The 20,433-nt window shown below is 41.3% G+C and overlaps 1 protein-coding gene across 12 annotated transcripts in view; it reads right to left on the bottom strand.

Annotated features, from left to right (window-relative positions):
* SPIDR (scaffold protein involved in DNA repair) overlaps positions 1-20,433 on the bottom strand; it is a 502,027-nt gene that overhangs the window by 2,390 nt on the left and 479,204 nt on the right. For 8 of the 12 annotated variants that reach the window (XM_034650137.1, XM_034650132.1, XM_034650133.1 and 5 more), the window contains 4 exons: positions 7,378-7,389; positions 6,102-6,195; positions 4,924-5,038; positions 4,575-4,628 (listed from right to left, as the gene is read on the bottom strand). In XM_034650137.1, the coding sequence (XP_034506028.1) occupies positions 4,575-4,628; positions 4,924-5,038; positions 6,102-6,195; positions 7,378-7,389 (275 nt within the window). Of the gene's footprint in view, positions 1-4,574; positions 4,629-4,923; positions 5,039-6,101; positions 6,196-6,649; positions 6,717-7,377; positions 7,390-20,001; positions 20,162-20,433 lie in introns of those variants that run through there. The other 4 variants (XM_034650136.1, XM_034650134.1, XR_004622658.1 and 1 more) reach the window with 4 other exon arrangements.

The raw sequence follows: 20,433 nt of genomic DNA, 5'->3' as shown, positions 1-20,433 counted from the left end.
TAGATGAGAACTCAGGGCACTGGACAGCAGGGGTACCAGATGGCTAGGCTAGGAAGGTATGGCAGGGTCTTGGTGGTCTCAAACCTTAAAACATTTTCTTCCTGGGTGGGGATGGGGCTGAAAATAAAGAGCAGCTCTAAAGCATTGGGATAAACTCGATCTGTGGCCTTACCAGAGACAGAAGCCCTAGAGGGTAATGCGTTCTTTCAGAGACTCCTTTGCTGCCACTTGCAGAGTACTAACTGCGGTATCTCACTCCTCTGTGCAAGACGCTTAACACATCTCTACAGTAGCTTGGTTCAGGATGTTTTAGCTCACATGTTCCATCACTAACGTGTCTTGGCAAAGGAGATTGAGGCTGGAGGGCTCCAACAATGTGGCCAAAGTTAGCACATCTCTTTAGCTCCTTGGTGCCCTCTGATCAAAGGTGGGCACCTCACTGCCGTCACCCTGGATCCTGGGCTGGGCTCAGTGGCTGCTTCTTAAGAAGAGCGTGGTGGAAGGGACACTGAGTGGTGTCCCCAGCTTGGTCAGGAAGGTGCCCAGCCTCTGTCTGCCTCTCTCGGGATCCAGACACATGCCCTGAGGGAATCCAGACTGTGTGGCATCTGGCCAGAGCCCAGGAAGGTCCCAGGCAACAGGAGTACAACAGCCGGCCAGGGACTGAAGGGCATTCTGTGACAACAGCCCAGCCTTTGGGGTACCAGCTGATGTCCTGTGGAGCAGAGATGAGTTGTTCTGGAAGAGCCCTATCCAAATTGCTGGTCTATGTGCAGAGTAAGTGTGAAGGCCACTAAGCTTTGAGATAGTTTGTTCTGAAGCAATACATATCAGGTTCAATCTGGGATGTGAGCAGTGCTCTAATGCCAAACCACTGTGATCATTTTGCTTTCCTGTCTTTTAAGTCAGGCATGGTGTGAAACACCTAGTGTATTCAATATGATTTGTAGAGTTTAGGCTTCTTTAGTAAAAAAATTAGAGTAAGGTCAACAGAGTGGTTTAATGGAGGGATGGGGGAGTAGGGGTTGTAATCAAGACAGGTGAAGAGATGGAACTAAAGTCTCTGACCGGACAACCATGGCTGAGGCCTTCCTCCACTTAGTTCATCTGTGACACTGCTGTCAGGTTCATGGCCCACTGCCTTGGTCATTCATCAAGGGCTTGCTATGAACCCATGAAGAGACGGCAGAAAACCAGACAGCCACAGGGGTGCTGGTGCAGAAGGAGTGCAGGGCCATGCAGAGTGAGGGGTTGTTGTCCAGGTCTGGGAGGACTGAGGTAGGCCAGCTGGATACTCCTTTGCTGTCTCTTCCCACTTTAACTAGCCTTGTACATCTGTGTCTGGGGAAGTAGAAGGCCCAGGCACTCCTACAGTCACTTGGGGTAAAAGTACAGAATTCTAATTTGAAGAAAAAAGTCAGCAACAGATCATTTCTTTTTACAATGTCAGGTTTTGCAGCTATAGTTTATAATAACTATATCATAGTCAATAATAACTACTTATAAATGGAGATCAAATGATAAATATATTTTGGGGGGAATTAGCATGGAGAGATTAAAAAAAAAACAATCACACCAGCAAATGCAAACACACTGTTCATATGAATGTAATGAATGTGCATATGTGTAAAACATGTCTCTATTTTTGAAAAGCACACTCTTTTCTTTTTCTGAAAGTAAGGAAACCAACTCAAATTTCATATCACGATAACGTGACCTTTGAGAACTGACATGTACAACGGCAGCGGACTTCATTGCTTTCACATTTGTAGCTTGAACACATTAAAGTTAAGGCTTAAAACTTAACACTCATGTGTCCTAGCCAGAAACAGTACATCTGTTCCTGGGGATAGAGTTCTCGTGGAAAGCCTAATTTGATTCTTTGGATCTTGGCCAATGTGCATTCTCATCCAGAAAACTGACAGAATCCATGCTGGAAAACTCATGCTCACGTCTACACAGAGGTCCTTCTTGTACCCATCTTCTATCAGCTTCTTGCAGGTCATCTGACCTGTACATCTGTAAAGCCCTGACTACCCACTGTGAGTAAAGCTGGAGGAGGGGAGATGAGCTTCTGTCCCTCCAGGCTTGCAATTTACCCTAATTCGATGGGTGTCAGCTCTGATAACACAGCACCCAGAAAGGTGGTACCTGAGGCCGTTGCCACCCTCTGCCCCTCACCCAGTGCACATGTGCACACACAGGCATACACTCAGGCACACTCACGTACACATGAGCACACACAGGTGTATACACACACTCAAGCACACCCATGGGCAAACCCAGCTACACTAAGATACACACACACACACAGACACACACACACACACACACACACACACACGGAGGGTTGTACACACGCCCTCTTGAGCACTTTATAAGTAGGATTTTGCCTACAGGCATTCTGTAGTTAAGAAGCGTAATGTGTGAGAGGTACAAGTCAGCCTCAGTCAGAAGGAAATCAAATGTAGAGGCAGGATTTCTGCAGGGCCTCCTCCTGGTCTCTGGGTCCCTACAGGGAGGTAGGGTAGTCAAGGGCAGCCCATGGCTGGAGGCTTCCTAGAAGAAGCACCGGGCTACTCTCCTGCGGAGCCTGTGAGAAACCAGCGGGAGATCAGGCTTGAGTCTGGTAGGACACAAGGTCACCTGAGGAACTTCAGGGCAGACAGAGCACCTCTGTGCTGTGTGGGACTCCAGGGAGCTATGCACCATCCCAAGTCTGTTGGTTTTTATTTGTTTAGGTTGTGGGTTTTGGTTCATTTCCTATGTGTTCTCCTTAAGCAGGAGTTTTCCCCAACACTTTCCCCCAACCTTTTCCATGGAAATATCTCCCCTGATAACTTGCATCTGCCATCTGTAGCACCTGTCTAAAGCCCCCTCCAATTCATCAGCCTTACCCAACATCATGCCCTTCTTTCTTCCTTCTCCCCTACCTCAAAGACTGAGAGATGAGGTGACAAGGGATCAGCCAACAGATACCACTGTCTTGTCACACATTAAACATATAAACTTCAGGAAGAATAGAAACATACACACAAGGATCCCTGTCATCTGCCCCCACTCTGTTAGGTGGTCACTTGTGGGGATAACAATGTACCTAACAAAGACTGTGACTGTAAGCCCTGCACTCTTGTTTCTTCAGCAGTAAAATGTGGATTCTACACCACTGAGATACTGGAGAGATTAAATAAGGCAACATGTGAGAAAAGTGGTGAGCACAGTTCTTAGTCCATTATAGTTATTTACTTACATTTTACTTGTAAACAACCAGGGAATACTAGCTCATAAATCCTCCTACGGCCTGGTCTACACATCAGTCCCTACATGTGAAACAGCCCTTTAGATAAAGGTCTGGGGCTGGGCTGGGGGTGTCATGGAGTTGCTTTAGGAAACTATGCCCAGGCTGGTGGGCTTTATTCCAGGGAGGGAGCCAGAAACTCTTTCTAGAGCTCCACAGCTCCACCCTGAAATCGGGGTTGGAAACCACAGTCAGACCAGTGATCCTCAAGGATCCTATTCAAGGCTTTACCCACATTCTGATTTAATCCAAACTTTGAGAGCCACGGTTTTGAGGAATGACTGCAAATGGCTGTTCTGCCTCCTCATACCGCCACCCCCCCCCCAGGGGCAAAGGCCAGCAGCCACCGGACACAGAAGCCCCTCACGCTGCACAGGATGGATAAATTCAGCCTTGTATTCTGACTGGAATCAGAGCTGAAATTTGACCATAGGACCCCCATCAGAAAGTTCTGTAGATGATCAGCCCCCTTCTCACTACACCCTCCCCAGCTGGCCCAACTCTGCCACTTGGGTGTGGACCCTAATGCTGGCCATGGATAACTTCTGTGACCTGGGGGCTGTGCCCTGGCATCACCCCAGTGCTCAGTCAACCCCAGTGCTCTTCCCTGGGGTTCAGTGATTCCTGAAGCCACTTGTGCTTTTAAATGGTTTTGACAAGGCAAAGTTGGCGTCTCAAGGAGAGACCTCTCTTGTTTATGAGGGCCAAATTTCACAAGGAAGAAACTGTCTCTAGATCATAAGTTATATATATATTTAGGTGGTGGTTTTCTTGGAGGAACACACCACTTAACTAAGCCTCACACCATGGTAACTCTCAGGGAAGGCAAAACAGTTCTGAGAAATAATGGTCAAGTTTCCAGTTACTCAGATTCTGAAATACTCAGCAATTAAAAAACACAAAGTGTGTGTCTCAGATATTTCTGTTCTATTAACATGAATCACGGCAGTAGGACTTGAAATGTCACCGGTCTAACTATAATCAAAGCCAGGGGGGCATATCCGTGTATCTACTGCAAGGTTGGTCAGGAAATCACCTCAGTTCCAAGAAGGAAAGGATCTCATGAACAGACACAGGTATTTGTCAGGGAACGACAGCAGTAAGACTTATCCATGTCTTGGTATAGTCTAAACACTCAGCACGCACACAATGATATTGTGGCACTTTGTTGTAATTGCAAGTACCTGGGACAGGGACCTTCACCTGGAGATGATGCACTAACTCGGGGCTTAAGAACACAGGGGTGCACACCTGGGCTGCATGTCGCTGGACTTACCCCATCCTCGCAGGCGGCAAACCTCAGGAGTGAAGAAATACTGGTCTGGGACAGCTGCAATAACAGTGGGGCGGGCTGATTAAACTCCCAGGACTGGGGCAAGTGCTCACGCCCACGCATGGAGGTTGATGTTCAACCGAAACCACCTTCGTCTCTTTAGCAGCCTCCACCTCAGAGCCTTATGTCAAACGTGACTATAAGCCACAGATGTGGAAAGACTGCTTTCCTGAGGGGGTGTCCATCCCATCCCCTCCCCAGGGAAGGAACAACAGATGTGCCCCCTTGGCTAGTGGGGGAGAAGCTCCATGAGGTGAAGGTGGATGCACATGAGCTCCCACACCGCTCCTACCTTGACCCTCACTGTGCACTGGGGTCGAGAGGGACAGTCCAGGAACACCTGCAGATGCCTTCTGAGAAGAGGAGAGGTGACCACACGGGAGCAGTCCCCACAGGAAAAGGTGCCTCTGTTGTTTGGAAACACACAGGGAAGATAAGACTTGAAAAGACACAAATCAGAAGAGTCTAGCAATAGACAGGCATTTTTTTCTAAACTCGAGTGTTTGCTGATATAGAAAAGGGAGATTTACTCTCAGAAACCAAGTTCCTGAAATAGGCCTGAAGAAGCTCAGCCCGTTCTGAGGGATCAGCGTCAGCTTCCGGCTAACGGCTACAGGGGCAACTGACGCCCCAGGGGGCGGAAGGGACACTCAACCAGGGAAGCCTCGTTCAGGCTGGGCAGAAAGGATGACAGCAAACATCCCGTGAAGCGAAGTGGAGGCCCTGTGCTCAGTAAGGGGAAGTCAGGGCTTCCCAGCTGCCTGAACAGGAAAACGTACTTCTAATCACCAGTAGCTACGCTCCTTACTGCTACCAAGTAAACCTGTGATACAATCTCTTATTGTCTCTAAAACAATCCAGTGATGACTTGTTTATACATAAGACCACCAACCCAGGAGGCATCAAGAAAACACTTGTTCTTTAGTTATTAAGAAGCAGAAAAGTAATGAGCATGCCCCTTTCTGACTGTCGGTTGACAAAGTTACCTTGGGAGACTGGGGAACTGGCTCAGAACTACATTGATAACCAGCCCCAGCTCCCAGAGCACAAGGGAGGATATACTCTGGTCAGGGAAGGACTGTCTGTTTATGTAGCTGTTCGCTGGTCCCTGGAAAAGTCTGCACCCCTGCAAAAGACAAGCTGTACAGTTACCAAGTCTGTCTCATTCATTCAGGTTTGCCCTGAGTTTTTTTCTCCTAACTGATAATAAAGGAGCTGAGTACAAAACCTGGCTCTTTTCTCATTTAAGACAGGAGCAACTGAAAGGACCAGCAAAAGTCCATGTTATAAAGAAGTAAGCACACCTAAGTGCCATGGCCTCCCACCTGCAGTGGAAGAACTTGGTTTCCCAGCAGGAGCTCACGCCTGGCCCTTAGCACGGGAAGCTGTCCTGAGACAGTGCAGCAGTGGAACCCCTAGGACTGGCTGTGGCCGCCCTGGGGTCTCTCAGGCCAGCTCCTACATCCTTACCTGTCTCCTGGGCTCTGTTCCAATCTCTCATTGCCACACAGGTCACAAGTGGGCCATGAGAAAGCAGTGCTGCCATCCACACCAACCACAGTGCCTAGGCCCAATAGAAAGCAAAAGCTGGAGTCCCAGAGGCAGTGTCTTCCCTCCCAACTTCTCTTTGCCCCTTAAGACATAGATGGTAACAAGAGATTCCTCAGACTTTTTTTCTCACTTATGAGTTCATATAAATGTTCCCAAGCTTTTTATAATTTCCACGTACTGCACAAACAAAACTACAACAATAAAAAGTTTTAAAACTTGCCCACATTACTACCCAACCAAGTATCTCCATTCTGCCTTGTCTTTTTAGTCTTTTTTTCCAGATGCATACATACTGAAATCATCATAAGCAAATTGTCAGGGCAATGTCTCATTCTACTTTGTAGGTTGCTGTAGGGCTGTTGTAGGGACTGTCTTATCGATATTCCATTCAGGTGATGTGTCACAGTTCCCTCCACATTGGACATACAGGTCTGGGGCAGCGGACAGTGTTCCACATAAGGCCTTACCTGTACTGATACACCTCCCTTAGGACGGATTCCTGGAAGCAGAATCACTCTGCCAAGAATATGCGTACTGGAGATACAGAAACACCCTTTTAGAAAGTGTTTCCCACAAGGGCTTTCTGATTCGCACTTTCACCATCCATTTATAGAGTGATAGCTTCACTGAGTTGCACCCTAGTATCACCTCAGTATTTGCCTCCTTAATAGGTATAATAAAATTCCTTATTTTAGTTTCTACTTCTTTGATAAGGAAAGAGAAATGCACAAAAAATATAACGATGAATGCTACGGCCCCTACTCTTGTGAACTCCATAGTGTGGTTGAGATGAACAAATAATGAGAAAAACAGCATGAATATGGGAGAAAATATTCACAAAAAACACATCTGATAACAGACTGTTATCCAAAATTACAAAGAACTCTTAAAACTCACAACACAAAGAACCCAATTAAAAGATGGCCTAAGACCTTCATAGCCGCCTCACCGAAGAAGCTATACAGATGGCAAATAAGCATATGAGAGATGTCCAACATCATGGGATTAGGGAAATGCAAATTAAAACAAGAACATCAAAAAAATCCAAACAATGCAACTAAAAATGGGCAGAGGACCTGAATAGACGTTTTTCCAAAGAAGACATTTGGATGGCCAACAGACACATGAAAAGATGTCCAACATCACTCATCATCAGGGAAACACAAATCACAATCACAGTGAGATATCACCTCACCTGTCAGGACGGCTAAAATAAAAAAGATGGAAAAAACAAGTGTTGGTGAGGATGTGGAAAAAAGGAACCCTAGTGCATTGTTGGTGGGGATGTAAATTGGTGCAGCCACTGCGGAAAACAGTATGGAGGCTCCTCAAAAAGTTAAAAATACAGCTTCCATGTGATCCAGTAATTCCCTTACTAGGTATTTACCCAAAGAAAACAAAAACACTAATTTGAAAAGATATATCCACCCCAGCATTTATAGCAACATTATTTACAATAGCTAAATTATGTTAAGAGCCCAAGTGTCCATGCATAGAGGAATGGATAAAAAAGATGTGGTATATATACATACATATATATATATGTATATGTATATACAATGAAATATTATTCAGCCATAAAAAAGAATGCGATCTTGCCATTTGCAACAAAATGGATGGGCCTAGAGGGTTTTATGCTAAGTGAAATAAGTCAGAGAAAGACAAATACTATATGATTTCACTCATATGTGGAATCTAAAAAACTAAACAAATAAACAAAAAGCAGAAACAAACCATAAATACAGAGAACAGAGTGGTAATTGCCAGAGGAGGAAGGACTGGGGGGTTATGGAATGAATGTAATGAGGCTGAAGCGATAATATAGAGAATATAGTCAACGGAACTGTAGAGTTGTATGAGGACAGATGGCGGCTACATTCGCAGTGAGCACAGCATAATGAATAAAGTTGTCAAATCATTATGTCGTACACCTGCAACTCATGTAACATTGTGAGTCAACTACAATAAGTAAAAAACAAACAAAAAACAAAAACAAAAACAAAAAAAACCACCCAACAACGAGACAACACTCCATACCTATTAGAATGGCCAAAATCCAGAACACTGGTAAGAATGTGGAGCAACAGGAACTCTCATTCCTGGTTGGTAGGAATGCAAAACGGTATAGCTACTTTGGAAGACATTTTGGCAGTTTCTTATAACTAAACATAGTCATACCATATGATCCAGCAATTGCACTTGGTGGTATTTATCCAAAGGATCTGAAAACTTACGTCCACACAAACACCTGTATAAAGCTGTTTATAGCAGCTTTATTCTTAATTGCCACAACTTGGAAGCAACCAAGCTGTCTTTAAGTAGATGAATGGATAAATAAACGGTGGTACTTCCAGACAATGGAATATTATTCAGCACTGAAAAGAAATGAGCTATCAAACCATGAAAAGACATGGAAAGAACTTAATGCACATTGCTTAGTGAAAGAGCCACTTTGAAAAAGCTGTATACTGCATGATTCCACCTATACGACATTCTGGAAAAAGCAAAACTATAAAGACATAAAAAAAAAGATACGGACGTAAAAAGATCAGTGGTTGAGGTGTTAAGGGGGACAGAGGGATGAAGAGGTGAAACAGAGGACTTTTAGGTCAGTGAAACCATTCTGTATGAGACCATAATGATGGATACGTATCATACATTTGTCTAAACCCATAGAATGTACAACACCAAGAGTGAACTCTTATGTAACCTCTGGACTTTGGGTGATTATCATGTGATAATGTAGGCTCATCAACTATAACAAATGTACCACCCAGGTGGGGGATGTTGATAGTGGGGGACGCAGTACATGTGTAGGGTATGGGTAATCTCTGTACCTTCTGCTCAACTTTCCTGTAAACTTAAAACTGCTCTAAAAATAGTCTATTAAAAAATATTATGAAATAAATGCTAAATTGAAAAACGGAAAAGGCCCCTGGAGATAGAGAAGAGAGGCTCTCTATGCTAACTTGAGGTCAGGGAAGGTTTCCCAAAAGAAGAGACATGAAGTGGGGCTGCAGGTGGGGTGGGGGGCACAGGCTGACCCTGCACCCTGAGGCAGGGCTGGAGGCCAAAGGGTCATGAAGGAAAGTAGGCGACATGGCTGGGAGGTTAGGAGATCCAAGTCATCCAGGATTTTGCTGGGGATTGTAGACTTGGAAGGCATGAGAAGCCAGTGAAGAATTTTAAACAGGAGATTGAGATAGTCTACTTTGTTGAAATGTAAAGCATTATAGATATCATCTAGATATGCTGGCAAATCACAGACCATTCCTGTTGAAAAGTGGTGAAATTAGACATTTGAAAAGAAGTAAGATGTGACCTAAGTTTCCAGAAAAATAGAAGAATCATCCTTCCCACTCCTGGAGCAAAGAATTTCATTCCCCACTAGAACAAGCATTGGGAAAAAATTTATCTGTAGAGGCTAAAACAATTGTTAGAACAAAGTAGGCTTGATTTACTAAAATGCATTCATGCAATGCCCACTTGAATGACTTTTTAAAAATGAAAATAATAGATCTTGATTTTGAAAAGGGTGTCCCAGCTAATTTCATTGTCCTTGCAAATCTAATCAAGACTGAGTCAAAGGGATGAAAAGCAAAGTCAGTAATGGGTTATAATACAGCCGGAAAGGAGTGTTGACCAATTCACAATAGGCAGAGGCATAAGTAGGGCCAAGCAGGATGCGCGGCTCCCACTCCATGGGTGTGTGTGCCCAGCAGTACTTAGTAAGTGTCTGCTACATGAATTAATAAAAAGAAGACTCCTACCAACTGAAGTTCCTTTTTAAAAAAAAGATTTTTATTTATTTGACAGAGAGAGACAGCAAGAGAGGGAACACAAGCAGGGGGCGTGGGAGAGGGAGAAGCAGGCTTCCTGCCAAGCAAGGAGCCCAATGTGAGGCTCAATCCCAGGACTCTGGAATCATGACCTGAGATGCTTAAAGACTGAGCCACCCAGGCGCCCCTAAATTCCTTTTTATCCCAAGGTATCTTTGGGTGTTAACTGCATTTACATTTAGATGGGATTAAGCAATTTCCTTCCAGTAGGGAACAAGACACAGTTGAAGAAATTTATTTCATCCGGGGTCTACATACCACTGGAAATACCTTCTGGTAACTCTAACTAAATTTCAAGGGAAGACTGGGAAGTGTACTATTGAACTGTTAGTATCTAGAACATTCATTTATATGATCGTCAGAAGGAAAAAAAAATTGTTAAGAGTTTGAAGGTTCTGACACCACACATCATTTGGCTGCAATCTGCTATTAAAAGCTTTTACTTTCCTTATCTTATTTACAGAAATCTCTTGTAACTAGGCTTGGGAAAGGTATATCACATATTTATAAAACACCTTTTTAAAAAGGTTCTTTCAAAGGCTCCTTTCTGGGAAGTGCAGGGACTCCTTTCTAGTAGGGCACATAGCAGCTTCATGCTCTGGTATTTTCTTCAGTGACTTTTAACTCTCCGCCACACCCTCCTCTCCAACCTTTTTTCTGACAGAAAGAAGTTGGGGCTCAGAAGTGTTTCCTTCTAGTTAGAGGCCAAAGCCTAGTTTGAAGACAGGACTTGGCCACGCCTTCCCAGGGAGACAGTACAAATGTGCACTTGCTGAGTTCATGCCCACGCAATGAGCAAGACCAACACCCACTAACAAGGGGTGTATTAAGAAGTGGTGAGCAATACAAAGAAATAAAAATCAATGCTGCAAAACTTTGTCATCCTAAAAAAATAAACTGGGAAGAAGTCTTTGCATAGTCTGGATGCTGATGTTTGGGAAATGAGATGAGAAGGCCTGGCAACCTGAGGGAAGCAGTGAGTACCATCCCCTCACCAAAGCTCTGTTTCCTAGAAGCACTCATGCAGATGGACAGATGTTATTTCTCAGTGAGTGACTGACTCACAGTACTCTGAGTTTGTTCAAGCCCTGCCTGGGGAATGCTCAGTGTTCTGCAAGGTCCACACCACACCAATGCCCAGCTGACTTAGCTGCTGCAGAGAGCTATCCAACTCCCAGCACTGATTCCTACAGATGATGAAAGAGCCTGCTTGGGGCTATCTTTGGACAAGCCATCACTGGACTTTCTGGGACAGGGATGGACAGAGTAGGGCAAGGCTGAGTTGCTGAGAAAGGGTTGTCTACTACTGTTACTTCACAAAGCAGTGAGGACTCTAGCTCTGCATGACTTTGATGAAGTCAGACGGGGTGAGTCCACAGCTGGTTGGAGAGCAGGGCAGGGAGCCTCTGTACCTCTCTGTCTGTCAGTGCCCCAGCCTCTGCCTTGTCTGGGGTGTTCCTGCATGGGAGGCTGGGCCAATCTTTGCTATTTTGCAGCTAGGGTTTTGTTTTCTCTTAATCCTTAGTTAACTGGTTCTTATCAGAGGATCTGGCAGCACTGTGATAGCAGTGTTTACATATCCACCTGACCCACCCAGAGGCCGGCAGGACAACTTCAGAGAGAGACCCACAGGGAACTCTACAGTGAAATGGTGACATGTGAAGGAAAATAATATAGGTCAGAAACTGGAGCTACATAAACTAAAGGAAGAGCATTACAGAAGGAATAAATGAAGGTGAAAGAAAATCTTTTACATTTGTTATTCTAAATTAATCTAAAATATAATAGTTTGTTTAAATAAAAATAACAACTGTATTCAGCTGACTATCCCTTATGGATAAATGAAGTGAATGTCAGCAATGCTCTAAGGAATGGGAGGGAGGAACTGAGAATACCCTTGTAAGATACCTGTGCTACCCTTGAAGCAGCATAGTGTTATTTGGAACTGTACTTGATTGGTTGGAAGTGTACTAAAGAATGTTAAAAAAAAAGTGTTAATATGCTGAAAGAGAGGAGAAAATAGAATCATAAAATGCTCAATTAAAATGAGAAAAGGCAGAAAAGGGTGGAAGATGAAACAAGAAACAGGACCAATAAACAGAAAACAATTATAAAGATGATAGATATTAATCCAATTATATACGAGTATTGACTTCAAATGTGAATGGTCTAAAAACAGAAATTAAGAGAGACTATCAGAGTGGACAAAAAAACAAGAGCTAACTCTATGTTGTCTACAAGAAATCCATTTCAACTGTAAAGACACATAAAGATTAAAAGTAAAGTTATAAAAAAAAAAAGATATACCCTGATAACACTAATAAGAGAAAGGTAAAATAGTTACATTAATTTCAAGCAGAGCAGACTTCAGATCAAGGAAAATTATCAGAGACAGAGAAGGGCATTAAATAATAATAAAGGGGTCAATTTGCCAAGAAGATATAACAATCCTTAATATGTATGTGCCTAACAACAGACTATGAAAATATGTGAAGCAAAATGATAGCACTTCAAGGAGAAATAAACAAACCCACCATTATATTTTATTTATTATTCTTTGAGACATCAATACCCTTCTATAAATGATAGACAGATCCAAAGGCAGAAAATCATAACGACATAGTTGAACTAAACAGCACCATCAATCAACTGGATCTAATTGACATTTATAGAATATGCCATCCAATGACAGCAGAATAAACATTTTTCTCAAGCTCACATGGAACATCCATCAAGATAGACCACAAAGTGGGGCATAAAATACATTTAAAATTATAGAAATCATACTAAGTATTCTCTTAGACCATAATGAAATTAAACAGAAGTCAATAAAGAAAGATGGCTGAAAAACTCCCAAATAATTGGAGATTAAATAAGTAACACATGGGTCAAAGAATAAATATCAAGAGAAATTTTAAAATATTTTGAACTAAATGAAAATAAAAACATAAAATATGCTTAGAGAGAAATTTATTCTACTGTATGCATATACTAGAAGATATCTAAGATCAATAATCTAAGTTTTCATCTTAGAAAAAAAGAAAAGAGAAGCAAATTAAAACCAAAGCAAGGAGAATATAAGCAATAACAAAAATTAGAACAGAAATCAATAAAATTGAAAACAAGAATTCAATAGAGAAATTTAAAAAACCCAAAAGTTTGTCAATAAAAGATCAATAAAAATTGATAAACTTCCAGCTAGACTAATCAAGAATAAAGAAGAAGAACAAAATTATTTCTATCAGAAATGAAAGAAGGGCCATCATTACTGATCCCACAGAAGTTAAAATGATAATAAAAGAATGTCAAGAATGACTCTATGCCCCCAAATTAGCTAAATTATGTGAAATGGACCAATTCCTTGAAATACACAATCTATCAAAACTCACACAAGAAGAAATAGATGATCTGAATAGGCTTACATCTATTATAGAAATGGAATCAATAACTCATAATCTTCTAAAACAGAAAGCACCAGGCTTCGGAAGTGTTCACTGGTGAATTCTACCAAACACTTAAGGAAGAAATTATACCAATCCTCTACAATCTCTTCAGAAAATATAAGCATAAAGAATACTTCCTAAACTCATTCTATGAGGACGGCATTACTCTAATACAAAACGAGATAAAGACATTACATGAAAAGAAAACTACAGAATAACATCTCTCAAGAACAGAGATGCAAAGTTCTTTACAAAATATTAGCAAATCTAATCCAACTATATATTTAAAAAATGTACCATGACCAGATGTGGGATTTATTCCATGTATACAAGGCTGGTTCAATATTTTAAAAAAATCAATTAATGTAATCTATCATATTAATGGACTAAAAAAATATGATCATATCAATAGATGTATAAAAATAATTTGACAAAATCCGACATCCAGTCATGATAAAAACTCTCAGCAATCTAGGAACAGAGAAGCACTTCCTCAATTTGGTAAAGAACATGTACAAAAACCCACATGTGGAATAAACCAATAAAGAAGCCTTAGAAAGGGATAAAGAAAGGGGGGGTAATCAGAAGGGGGAATGAAACATGAGAGACTATGGACTATGAGGGGAGGGGTTGGGGGAATGGGATAGGCTGGTGATGGGTAGTAAGGAGGGCACGTATTGCACGGTGCACTGGGTGTTATACGTAACTAATGAATCATCGAACTTTACATCAGAAACCAGGGATGTACTGTATGGTGACTAACATAATAAAAAAAAAAAGAGAAAGAATAAGGCAGATCCAATATAATTTGTATCACAAAAAAATCGAGTTTACATAAGATGATTAATAATATTCTATACATTTTTTTTAATATTTCAATTTCTATGAGACACTTTTGTCATAAAGCTTACACAATAAATGTATAGCAGGAAAAAAAAAGAAGCCTTGTGTAGGAAACAGTTAATTAAATCTAAATGATTAGGGCACCTGGGTGGCTCAGTCGTTAAGTGTCTGCCTTCAGCTCAGGGCGTGATCCTGACGTTCTGGGATCGAGCCCCACATCAGGCTCCTCTGCTGGGAGCCTGCTTCTTCCTCTCCCACTCCCCCTGCTTGTCTCTCTCTCACTGACTGTCTCTCTCACTGGCTGTCTCTGCGTCAAATAAAAAAATAATAAAATCTTAAAAAAAATAATAATAAATCTAAATGATTAATATGAGGGTCCCAGGACGATAGCTGAGAGAAAAGCAACTAGTCAAGAATGATTCGGAGGGAATCATGGGGAATCCCTCCCATAGAGGGAGCTGTAGGAGGGAAATTATAAAGGAACATTCCAATGATTTGTCACTTTTTTTGAGATTTGGGGCGGGGGGAAAGGAAGTAATGCAGATAATGCAAGGAAAATAAAAGTCAATGTAAAATTCATGAGAAATCACAGAAGAAAGAAAATAGAAGTGCGGTATACTAGTTTCCTGTGTTCAGTGAAAAAATATATATATATTCATTTTTATATAATAAAAATACCACTGAAAGTCAAACTGTAGAAAAAGAAAAAATCTGTAGACAAAGTGTTCAGACTTAATTATGGTTATAGAACAGAATATCATCAATCTTACAGATATAAAGTACAGAAACAACTGCAGAAAGGCAGAAAGAAAGAGTAAAGTAAAAGAAGTGTAGAAGAGCTAACATGTTTTCTTTAAAAATATGGAATGAAGAGAAACTATCTTTAGCAGAAAGAATGACAAACAAATAAACAAAACCCCTACAGCAACATCATACTTAATGGTGAGAGAATAGATGCTTTCCCCTTAAGATCAGGAATAGAGCAAGGAAATCCCCTCACACTATTTCTATTCACTTTTATACTGAAAGTACTAGCTAATAAAATAAGACAAGAAAAGTAAATAAAAGTATATGAATTAGGAAGAAAGAAAAAACCATCCTTGTTCACAGATGACACTGTTTTCTATGTAGACTCCAAGATTAAAATACAAAAAAACTTTTTTTTTAAATATATAGGAACTGTTTTGCTATATACTTGCAATGAACAAATGGAATTTGAAATTAAAAACACAACACCATTGGGGCGCCTGGGTGGCTAAGTTGGTTAAGTGTCTAACTCTTGGTTCTGGCTCAGGTCATGATCTCAGAGTTCTGAGATCAAACCCCACTTGGGGCTCTGTGCTCAGCGTGGAGTCTGCTTGGGATTCTCTCCCTCTCCTTCTGCCCCTCCTGTTCATGCTCTCTCTCTCTCTCTCTAAAAATAAATAAATTAATTAAAAAAAACCCAACACACCATCATTTACATCAACACTAAAATATGTAAAATACTTAGTTGCAAATGTAACAAAGTATGTACAAGATATATATGAAGAAAACTTCTTAAAAACTCTGCTGAAAGAAGTCAAATCTAAATAGATATCCATGTTCAGGAATAGAAAGACTCAATAGTGTTAATATATAAATTTTTCCTAAATTCATCTACAGATTCAAAGGAATCCCAATCAAAATCCCAGCAAGTTATTTTATGGATATCAACAAATTAATTTTAAAGTTCATATGGAAAGAAAAAAGAACGCCTAGAATAGTCAAGACAGTATTGAAAAACAAAGTTGGAGGACTGACACTACCCAGATTATTCATAATATCAAAAACAGACATCAACTGATGAATGGATAAACAAAACTTGGTATATCCATGTGATGGACTATTAAGTTACAAAAAGGAACGAAATGCTGATAAATATTACAACCCGGTTGAATCTTGATAATGTTCTGCTATATGAAGGCAGCCAAAAACAAAAAGAACACATATGATTCTGTTCAAATGAATTGTCCAGAAGAAGGAAATCCATAGAGACATAAAGTGGTTAGATTAGTGGTTACCACAGGCTGGACAGAGTGGTCAGTGCCTGCTAATGGACATGAGGTTTCTTTTGGGGGTGATAAAAATATTCTGGAACTAGTTAGTGGGGATACTTGCACAACTCCATGAATATACTGAAAAACACTGAGTTGTACACTTCCTGCTTTCAGCCCAGGTCATGATCCCAGGGTCCTGGGATCAAGTCCCACATCAGGCCCCTTGCTCAGAGGAGAGCCTGCTTCTCCCTCTCCCTCTGCCTGCCTCTCCCCCTGCTTGTGTTCCCCCTCTTTCTGACAAATAAATAAATGAGATCTTTAAAAAAGAATAGAATGCAACTTCATTTTCAAAGCCACTGAGATGTCAAAAGACAAAATATAAAGCAGGAGGTAGTGGCACAACATTGTGAATGTACTAAACACCACTGCATTGCTCATTTATTTTTTTTTTTTACTTAAGTATAATTAACTCATGTGTTATATTAGCTTCATGTCTACAATATAATGATTCAACAATTCTATATGTTGGGGTACCAGTGCTGTTAGTTTTGTACACTCAAGCAGACTCAGTCAGTTAAGTGTCTGCCTTTGGCTCAGGTCATGATCTCAGGGTCCTGGGATCGAGCCCCACGTTGGGCTCCCTGCTCAGCGGGGAGTCTGCTTCTCCCTCTCCCTCAGCCCCTCCCCTCACTTTTGCTCGCTCTCTCTCCCACTCTCTCAAATAAATAAAAATCTTCTAAAACCAAAACAAAAAAACAATTCTATGTTACTAAATGCTCATCAAGATAAGTGTACTCTTCATCCTCTTTATTTATTTCACTCATACCCTACCTTCTTCTCCTCTGGCAACCATCAGTTTATTCTCTGTATTTAAGTCTGTTTTTTTGGTCTCTTTTTTTCTTTGTTCATTTGCCGTGGTTTTTAAATTCTATGTATGAGTGGAATCATATGCTATCTCATATGCTTTCTCTAATTGACTTATTTGGCTTAACATTCTACCCTCTAGGTCCTTCCCTATTGCTGCAAATGGCAAGATTTCATTCTTTTTTCTGTCTGAGTAACATTCCACTACATGTATATACACCACATCTTCTTTATCCATTCATCTATCAACGGATACTTGGGTCACTTCCATATCTTGGCTATTATAAATAATACTGCAATAAACTTGGGGGGGGAGATATCTTTTTGAATTAGCGTTTTTGTTTTCTATGGATAAATACCCCATAGTGGAATTACTGGATCATATGATAATTCTATTTTTAATTTTTAAAAAAGATTTATTTATTTTTTAGAGAGAGAGAGCGAGAGAGCATGAGTGGGGGGAGGGGCAGAAGGAGAGGGAGAAAATCTCAAGCAGAATCCCCACTGAGCAGAGAGCTTGATGCAGGGCTCAATCTCATGACCCCAAGATCATGACCTGTGCCAAAATCTGGAGTCAGACATTTAATCGACTGAGACATCCAATCACCCCTTATTTTTAATTTTTGGGGAATCTCCATACTGTTTTCAACAGTGGCTGCACCAATTTGCATTCCCCCACCAGCAGTGCATGAGGGTTCCTTTTTCTCCACATCCTCACTGACACTTGTTATTTCTTTTGATTTTAGCCATTCAGGCAAGTATAAGGTGATATCTCACTGTGGTTTTGATTTGCATTTCCCTGATGATTTGTGATGTTGAGCATTTTTTTACATGTCTTTTGGCCATCTGGATGTCTTCTTTGGCAAAATGTCTATTAAAGTCCTCTGACCATTTTTTAATTGGATTATTTGGGTTTTTTTGTTGTTGAGTTATGTAAGTTTTTAAATATATTTTGGATATTCACCCCTTATTGGATATGTCATTTGCAAATATCTTCCCCCATTCAGTAGGTTGCCTTTTTATTTTGGTGATGGGTTTTTTTTTTTTTTGGCTATACAAAAGCTTTCTATTTTGGTGTAGTCCCAATAGTTTATTTTTTTCCTTTTGGCTCCCTTGCCTGAAAAGACATATCTAGAAAAATGTTGCTATGGCCAATGTCAAAGAAATTATCGCCTATGCTTTCTTCTAGGAGTTTTATGATTCCAGGTCTCACATTTAGGTCTTTAATCCACTTGAATTTATTTTTGTGTGTGATGTAAGAAAGTTTTCCCAGCACAATTTGTTAAAGAGAAGAGTCTTTCTCCACTGCATATGCTTGCCTCCTTTGTCATAGGTTAACTGACCACATAAGCATGAGTTTATGTCTGGGCTATCTGTTCTGTTCCCTTGATTTGTGTGTCTATTTTTGAGCTAGTATTTTGTGCTAGTAGTATGTTTTAATTACTATACCTTTGTAGTTACCTACAGCTGGGATTGTGATACTTCCAGCTTTGTTCTTCTTTATCAAGATTGCTTTGGCTATATGGGGTCTTTTGTGGTTCCACACAAATTTTAGGAGAGTTTGTCCTAGTTCTATGAAAAATGTTCTTGGTATATAGACAGAGATTACATTAAATCTGTAGATTGCCTTGGGTAGTATGGACATTTTAACAATTTATAAAATGCTTACAATTTAATATTTTGTAAATCCCACTTATAAATTATTATTTTTTAAAAAATATGAAGTTCTTCAGAAACTAGAAAAATCAGATCTTCTCTTCCCCCATAAGAATCTACATGTTCTCCTCTTTTTGCATCTCGGTGGCATTCACTGGCTATGGATAATGGGTTGGGTTTCAAACTCTCCTTTAGAAGCCAAATTCTTCAGGTACATATTTTCTCATAACACGGTGCTACAGGTGGTGGTGATTCTTATGTCTTATAATAACAGGGTCCCATAAAGCTTTTTTTTAAAGATTTATTTATTTGAGGGGGGCAGAGCAGAGGGAGAGAATCTTAAGCAGACTCCATGCTGAGCACTGAGCCTGAAGCAGGCTCAGTCCCATGACCCATGAGATCACAACTGGAGCCGAAACCAAGAGTCAGATGCTGAACTGACTGAGCCACCCAAGTGCCCCAGGGTCCCATTCAGCTTAAGCAGTGTGGGTGGGTGGTGGTCCCTCTCAAATGTGGGGCAGAGAACACTGCTGGGAGGCTGCTCCCACACCCTTCTCTCTCTTTTGAGCCCCTGACCAATCCTGGGCTCTGTGAGAGGTGAGTGGTTGGGATGAGAATAGGTGGCAGCCAGTGAAGAGAACGAAGGTGGAAGGGAGGCTTCTGGAGGTGGTGGAGATGTGCAAATGGCAGCAGACTATGGGCAGAGTGACAAGGACAGGTGCATAATGCACCTGCAGCAGGGCATGTGTCTGCACTGTGCACTGTCCTCATAGCCTGTGCCCAGGGGCCCAGCAGAGCCAACTCTTGGAAACCCCCACAGTCCACTTAGCCTCTGCAGACTCTCAGCCTTTCCTTCCCGGCACGCTTCCAAACAGCCTGTGAGCAACTAATCCAGCTTTGTACCATAGTCTATCTTTGGTGCTGACAGAATTGCTTCATTTAAGACAACAAATTGATCATACAACCTCCTTAGCATGTCTGGGAGTAGCAGAACAGACAGGGCCAGCTCCATCCCAAGAGGGACCTGCCTCCTCCAACACACAAAGCTTTTATAACTGCCCCTGGCACCTCTGTGGGTTTTCCATACGGCCTTCATCTGTCTGGAAGACCTTCACCACTCCGTCTGACAAATCCTAACAGTCCCAAGGCCACCTACCTACTGCCTCACTTGTTCTTGCCCTCAGCCAGCCCTCCTGGTCTGTAGCAGTGGAAGCACTGAGATGTCATCCTTCTCCACCAGTCTGTGAGTGCTCCAAGCCCTCAAAGCCTCATGTGCATTATCTTATTTAATCCTCAGCAGGTGGAGTCTATTAGCCCTGTGTTACAGATGAGAAAATGGAAGACCCAAATGATAGGTGGCTTGTTAGAGTCTGCTTTCTTCAGGACCACTAGGTTATACAGCTCATTTCTCACTTCAATCACAATCTTAGTTATGTTTTGGTACTAACACTAAAAGATGTAGCACAGAAAAGAAAATCCAGATGGCCTCAACACAAAGAATGAGTGCTCAATCTTACAAGCAGGCAGGGGAATGTGAATTAAAGCAACAACAATGGGATCAGATTTTGCTGTTCATAAAAACTATAAA

This window comes from Ailuropoda melanoleuca, unplaced genomic scaffold (genome assembly GCF_002007445.2).
Source record: "Ailuropoda melanoleuca isolate Jingjing unplaced genomic scaffold, ASM200744v2 unplaced-scaffold11384, whole genome shotgun sequence".
NCBI lineage: Eukaryota > Metazoa > Chordata > Mammalia > Carnivora > Ursidae > Ailuropoda > Ailuropoda melanoleuca.
The sequence above is the reverse complement of the archived record's forward strand: the minus strand, read 5'-3'. Positions and strand labels throughout refer to the sequence as shown.